The sequence below is a fragment of the Hemitrygon akajei genome, unplaced genomic scaffold (genome assembly GCF_048418815.1).
Source record: "Hemitrygon akajei unplaced genomic scaffold, sHemAka1.3 Scf000036, whole genome shotgun sequence".
Taxonomy (NCBI): domain Eukaryota; kingdom Metazoa; phylum Chordata; class Chondrichthyes; order Myliobatiformes; family Dasyatidae; genus Hemitrygon; species Hemitrygon akajei.
In genome coordinates, this window is record NW_027331922.1 from 3421677 (window position 1) to 3429357 (window position 7681).

The window sequence follows — 7681 nt, forward strand, 5'->3', positions numbered from 1 at the left end:
GGGTTAAGTGGGGAAAGTTTAAATGGAACATTAGGGGGGTGTTCTTCAAGCTGAGAGTGGTGGGACTATGGAATGAGCAGCCAGGTGAAGTGTAAATGCGGGGCTCACTTTTAACATTTAGAAAATCTTGGACAGGTACATGGATGAGAGGGGTATGGAGGGATATGATCCATGTGCAGGTCAGTGGGACTAGACAGATAAAATTGTATGGCACAGCCAAGAAGGGCCAAAAGATCTGTTACTGAGCTGCAATGTTCTGTGGTTCTATGGCTCTAAATAAATAGAGGGGAAGCTCAAGCAGTTCGTTGCTTAACAGTCAGAGGGAGAAAGCGACGCTGACTAGACAGACAGCGCAGAGCTCCCTTGTGGGGACGACCGACTAGGGGTGAGCCACGGTGGCAGGGCCTCCAGCACTGAGTCTGACCCTGTGGTGCAGAACGGTGGACGGAGAAGAGGAGAGCTGTCGTCATTGGGGATTCTATCGACAGCGGAGCAGACAGGAGGTTTTAGTGGACGTGAGAAGGACATCCGCTTCGTTTGGTTACCTCCCGGTGCCATGGCATGGAATGTCTCTAACTGGGTAAATGACATCCTGGTACGAGAGGGAAAGCAACCACAAATCGTGATACATGTTGGTACCAACGACATAGGCAGGAAGAGGGATGATGGTCCTGAAGTGTGAGTTTCGGGAACGAGGCAGAAGGCTGAAGATCAAGGGTGGCTTTCTCAGGATTGTGGCCAGTGCTACGTGATAGTGATAGTAAAAATAGAGAGGAGATGGCAGCTGAATGCGTAGCTGAGTAGTTGGTGCTAGGGCCAGGGTTTTAGATTTTTTGTTCCTTAGGATCTCTTCTGAGGAAAATGGGACCTGTACAAATAGGGATGGGTTGCACCTGAACACGAGGGGGAACAATATCCTTGCAGGTAGGATTTGCTAGCATGGTCCGGGAGGGTTTAAACAAAATTGCAAGGGGAAAGGGACACGGAGCGATAGATCAGTGGTAGATGTGCATGGAGTAAAGCACGATCTAACATATCGAGAGTATTTGAGGAAAGAGTAGCAGAATAATTGGTGTAAGGTAGTAAGGTAGAAGGACTAAAGTGCTGTCCTTCAATGCAAGAAGCATCAGGAACAAAGGTGATGAACTGAGAGCTTGGATACATACATGGAATTACGATGTAGAGGCCATGACAGAGACTTGGCCGGCTCCAGGGTAGGTATGGATTCTCAATATTTCTGGATTTCAGTGCTTTAAACAGATAGGAGGAAAGGGGATGAGGGATAGTATTATTGGTCAGGGATACTATTACAGCTACAGAAAGGGTGGGTAATGCCGCAGGATCCTCTTTGAGTCAGTATGTGTGAAGTCAGGAACAGGAAGGGAGATATTTACTCTAATGGGAGTATTCATAATAGGCACCCTGGTAGCAGTAGAGATACCGTGGAATAGACTGGAATGCAGATTTTTGAAAGGTGCAAAAATGACAGGTTTTTATCATGGGTTGAATTTAACTTCCCTAATATTGATTGACACATGATTAGATCCAATGGATAGGCGAGCCAAAGTTTGTTACGTGTGTCCAGGACGGATTCTGTCACAATATGTTGACAGGCCGACTAGAGGGGAATGCCGTACTAGATCTAATATAGGGAAGGAATCGGTCAGGTCATAGATTGCTCAGAGGGTGAGTATCTAGGGGACCAGTGAGCATTGCTCCTTGGCATTTAGCATGTCATGGAAAAGGATAGAATCAGAAAGGACAGGAACATTTTTAACTGGGGAAGGGTGAATTAAAAGGCTATGAGGCTAGAACTTGCGGGTGTGAATTGGGATGATTGTTTTGCAGGAAATGTAATATGCACATATGGCTGATGTTAACTGATCTCTTGCAGGAAGATAGGGATATTTTTCCCTGGTGAGGAAGATAAAGAATGGTAGGTTGAAGGAACAATTGTTGACTATTGGGGTAGGAAATCTTGTCAGGTGGAAGAAAGCAACATACCCTGATGTTTAGGAAGCACGGATCAGATGGGTCTATTGAGGAATATAGAGTAGCAAGAAAGGAGCTTAAGAAGGGGCTGAGGAGAGCAAGAAGGGGGCAAGAGAAGGCCTTGGCGAGTTGGGCAAAGAAGAACCCCAAGGCCGTCATCAATTATGTGAAGAGCAAAAGGATGGCAGGAATGAACGTAGGACCGATTAAAGATAAAGGAGGGAAGGTGTACCAGGACGCTGTGGAAGTGAGCAAGGTCCTCTGACTTATACTGTTCTTCGGTATTCACCAATGAGAGGGCACTTGATGGCGGTAAGGACAATATCAGTGAGGTTGATGTTCTGGAGCATGTTGATAATAAGGGTAAGGAGGTGTTGGAGTTGTTGAAATTCATTAGGATCGATAGGTCCCCAGAGCCTGACGGGCAATTCCTCAGGCTGCACCACGAGACGAGGGGAGAGATATGCTGAGTGTTTGGCTAGGATCATTAAGTCCCCGTTGTCCTTGGGAATGGTACCGGAGGATCTGAGGGAGTTGAATGCTGTCCTCATGTTCACAAAGGTTAGTAGGGATTTTCCGCGTAATTATAGACCAGTGAGCACCACATCTGTAATTGGGAAGGCTGTTGGAAAAGATTCTTAGAGATTGGATCTATGGGCATTTATAGAATCATGGTCTGATCAGGAACAGTCAGCATGGCTTTGCGGAGGGGCAGATCGTGTCAAACAAGCCTGACAAAATTATTTGAGGAGACGACCAGGCATAGAGATGAGGCAGAAACGTGGATGTGATCTACTTGGGTTTTAGTGAGGCATTTGACAACGTTCCACTCGGTAGGCGTATTCAGAAAGTCAGATGGCATGGACCGGGGAATTTGGGTCAGTTGAAATTAGAATTGGAAGGACTGTAAGGAGCAGAGGGTGTGGTAGAGAGAGTACATTCGGATTAGATAGTTGTGACTAGTGGTGTCCCACAAGGATCGGTTCTAGGGACCTCTATTACTAGTGATTTTTATATTAACGGCCTGGATGTGGGAGATTCGAAATGATAGGCTGTAATAGCGGGTCTGGGACAAAATATGATCGAAAAGTTGAAGGGCCGAAGGAATTATAGATGCGGAGCAGCGAGAGAGGGATCGATTTCCCCCTCCCCACACTTCTTTCAAAACCCTTCCTTACTTTCTTTCCTTTCAGTTGGTTTCGCCCGAAACGCTCGACAGCGCTTCTCCTTATAGATGCAGCCAGGCCTGCTGTGTTCCACCAAGCATTGTGTGTGTGTTTTTGGAATTTCCAGCATCTGCAGATTTCTTGTGGTTGCTATTTAAATTCACTACTGCGAACCCCTCTGACGGTGATGCTCACACTGAAGAAGTTTAAATCTTCTCTTCGACGGGAGTTCAGTTGAACCCTCTCTCGCTGCTACCCTATCTATAATTCCCATCGGCCCTTCACTTTTCGATCATATTTTGACCCAGACCCGCTATTGCAGTCTTAATATTTTCGCATTTCCCCTTCCCCCCACTACTTTCAAATCTCTTAGTATCTTTCCTTTCAGTTTGTCCTGACGAGGGACTCGGCCCGGAACGTCAATCGTGCTTCTCCTTAGGATGCTGCCTGGCCTGCTGTGTTCCACCAACGTTTTGTATAGGTTGTTATCATGGGTGACTTTAACTTCCCTAATTCTGATTGGCACCTGATTCGTTCCAATGGTTTAGACAGGGCAGAGTTTGTTATGAGCGTCCAGGTCGGATTCCTGTCACAGTATGTTGTCAGGCCGACTGGGGGATGCCATACTAGATCCAGTATTCGGTAACGAACCGGGTCAGGGCACAGATCTCTCAGTGGGTGAGCATCTGGGGGACAGTGTCCACCGCTCGTGGCCTTTAACATTATTATGGGAAAAGCATAGAATCAGAGAGGACAGGAACAATTTTAATTGGGGAAGGGCAAATTATGAAGCTATAAGGCTAGAAATTGCGGGTGTGAATTGGGATGATTTTTTTTTTACAGGGAAATGTACTATGGACATGTGGTCGATGTTTAGCGATCTCTTGCAGGAAGTTAGGTTAAATTTCTCCCCGGTGAGGAAGATAAAGAATCATCGGGGGAAGTATCCATGGGTGACAACTGAGGTGGAGTATCTTCTCATATGGAAGAAGACAGCATACGTAAGGTTTATGAAGCCAGGATCAGATGAGTCCGTGAGGAATATAGGGTAGCAAGAAAGAAGCTTAAGAAGGGGTTGAGGAGAGAAAGAAGGAGGAATGAGAAGGCCTTCGCGAAGAGGGTAAGAAAATCCCCAAGGCATTCTTCAATGATGTGAAGAACACAAAAGGATGACAGGAGTTAAAGTAGGGCGATTAGAGATAAACGTGGGATAATGTGTCTGGAGGCTGTGGAAGTGAGCGAGCTACTTAATGAATACTTCTCTACGGTATTCACCAAAGAGAGTGGACTTGATGACGGTGAGGACAATATAAGTGAGGTTGATGTTCTGGAGCATGTTGATATCAGGGAGAGGAGGTGTTGCAGTTGTTAAAATACATTATGACGGATAGGTCCCCCGGGGCCTGATGGAATATTCCCCAGGCTGCTCCACGAGGCGAGGGAGGAGATTTCTGAGCCTCTGGCTAGGATCTTTATGTCCTCGTTGTCCAAGGGGATGCAACCCCGGAGGATTGGAGGGAGACGAATGTTGCCCCTTTGTTCAAGAAAGGTAATAAGTATAGTCCGGGTAGTTATAGACCAGTGAGCCTTACGTCTGTGGTGGAAAAGCTGTTGGAAAAGATTCTTAGAGATAGAATCTGTCGGCATTTAGAGAATAATGTTCTGATCAGGAACAGTCAGCAAGCCTGATAGAGTTTTATTTTTGAGGAAGTGAACAGGCATATAGATGAGGATAGTTCAGCGGATGTGACCTACATGAATTTTAGTAAGGCATTTGACAAGGTTCCGCACGGTAGGCATATTCAAAATTTCAGAAGGAATGGGATCCGGGGAAGTTAGACTAGGTGGATTCAGAATTGGCGCCTTCCGAAAGCAGAGGGTCGTGGTGGAGGGAGTACATTAGGATTGGATGGTTATGACCAGTGGTGTCCCTCAAGGACCGGTTCAGTGACATCTTCTTTTAGGGATTTTAGTTAAGTTCCTGGATAGTGGGGTAGAAGGGTGGGTTGGCAAGTTTGCAGGAGACACAATGGTTGGTGGTGTTGTGGATAATGTTGAGGATTGTCGAAAATTGCACAGAGACATTGATAGAATGCAGCAGAGGGCTGAGAAGTGGCCGTTGCAGTTCAGCACAGCTTGGAAGTACAAACTCCAGGCAGAGTACAAACGAAATGGCAAGATACTTGGGAGTGACGAAGGGTCTCGGCCCCGAAACGTTGACTGTTCGTTTCAATGGATGCTGCCCCGACCTGCTGAGTTCATCCAGCTTGTTTGCACATCGCTAAGTGAATGTGCCTGTCAGAGATGGTATGTGATGTGTGTGTGTGTGTGTGTGTGTGTGTGTGTGTGTGTGTGTGTGAGTGTGTGTGTGTGTGTGTGTGTGTGTGTGTGTGTGTGTGTGTGTGTGCGCGCGTCTGTGTGTGTGTGTGTGTGTGACCGAATGGTGTGCTGCGGGAAGAGCAAGGAAGTGGAGGAGAAACTAGGCGAGAGAAAAGGGTGTTAAGATTGCAGATACTAATGCAATGGAGTGCTAGGCCACCACGACCGGCCCTGCGCATGCAGAGCTGTGAACAGATTCAGATCATGGTCATAGATATCCAGCGAAAGGGGCGAGGTGTTAAGCTGGACGTCATCACTCCCTCATATTCCCCAGAATTGCCAGTAACACACAAGGGGGAGGGGAGTAGGAGCAGGAGAGAGCGACGTAGGTGGGATGCGTTCAGAGGATGGAGTCCTGTCATGGGGACGGAGAGAGGGGGGGAGGAAACTTACGGGATGTGAGAGGGGCTAGAGAGAGTGTGTGATATAGAGACGGCAGAGAAAAATAGAAGAAAGGAGATAGAGAGAGTAAGTGAGAGACATAGAGAGTTGGGGTAGACAGAGAGAGTGTGTGTGGGCGTTGAGTGAGAGAGAGAGACAGAACAATAACCCCTGGATCGTACGAACAAACACTCCCGGGGTCAGTCAAACTGTGAAACTCACTCCATACCATCCCATCACACATGCCAGGGTACGACACAGAGTGCAACTCTCTCCACTCCGTCCCATCACACACTCTCGTGGTCAGACACAGAGTGAATCTCCCTCCACACGTCCTATCACAACACTCCCGTGGTCAGACACAGAGCGAAGCTCCGTCCACTCCAGTCCTATCACACAATCCCGGTGTCAGACAAAGAATTGTAGCTTCCCTAAATATTATCCTAACACACTCACGGGGTCAGACATATAAAGTAGCTCGCACACCCATCGCAGCACACTCTACTGGAATCATAAACATTCGCAAAGGTATCCCTCCTCCGATCGCCCCACTCACCAGTACTCAACCATTCGGCGTTCCTGTAGTCTCAAAGTGAATATGCCTCTCGAGAGATGGTCTGTGTGTGTGTGTGTGTGTGACCGATGCTATGCTGCGAGAAGAAGGAAGGGGAGGAGAGAAGAGGCCAGGAAAGGGTGTTAAGATTGCAGATATGAAGCAAGTGATTTGGAACCACACGACCGGCCTGTGCATACAGAGCTGTGGAGAGGCTCAGATCCTGGTGATAGATATCCAGTGGAAGGGCGAGGTATAATACTAGACGTCATCTCTCCCTGATACCAAAACAATTGCCTGTGAAAACAGGGAGGGGGAAGGAGGGAGCAGGAGGGCGACATAGATGTAGAACGTTTAGCAGAAGGAGAGTATCTCGGAGACGGAGATGGGCGAAGGGAACAGACAGGATGTGAGAGGGGGTAGAGAGAGTGTGTGAAATAGAGGCGGTAGAGCAAAATTAGAAGCGATGTGCGCGTAGAAAGAGAGAGAAGGAGAGGGTGCTCGAGACAGAGCGAAGTTCTATCACACTCCCGGTGTCAGCCAAAGAGTGAAGATTCGTCCAAACCTTCCTATCACACAATCCCGGGGTCAGACACAGAAAGAAGCTTCCTCCACATTGTCCATCATACACTCCCAGGGTCAGACACAGAGTCTCATCTCTCTCTCTCTCTCTCTCTCTCCTTCTCTCTCTCTCTCTCTCTCTCTCTCTCTCTCTCTCTCTCTCTCTCTCTCTCTCTCTCTCTCTCTCTCTCTGTCCTTTCACACACACACACACTCTCTGTCCTTAACATTAGGAGAGGGTGACGGGGGATGTTACACTCACCTTTCCTGCTGGATAACAGTTGGCAGAAGAATTTGTTTTCACGGTTAGAGACGTTCTTCTTGAGGGTGTAAGGATTCTTGAGTCATTTGGTCTGGCAGAGGCCTGAAGGGAATTCGCGTTTATCCAGGATTCAACGTCCGAATGCCAACTCATGGACCATTTAGACGATATTGGCACCGGTCCCTGTTCATCTCCTGTTATTGTTCCCAAGAGACTTCTAGTCTCGGTCGGAAGTGATCGGAGAGAGACCAATCTCTGTCAAGAAATGCTTACCAAGGGTTCATAGAGCGAGAAAAGTTAGAGATCTAGAAGATTATAAGGCTAATATGAAGGAGCTTAAGTTGGAAAGGTTCAGAGGGCTCGGTGATGTTAGAGATCTACAAGATT

General features: G+C 47.5%; 1 protein-coding gene across 1 annotated transcript in view; it reads right to left on the reverse strand.

Annotated features, from left to right (window-relative positions):
* Positions 1-7447, reverse strand: part of LOC140720092 (uncharacterized) — a 44629-nt gene extending 37182 nt beyond the window's left edge. Inside the window, exon 1 of the mRNA XM_073034990.1 lies at positions 7295-7447. Within this exon, the coding sequence (XP_072891091.1) occupies positions 7295-7447 (153 nt within the window). The remainder of the gene's footprint in view (positions 1-7294) is intronic.
* Positions 7448-7681: the final 234 nt, after the last annotated feature.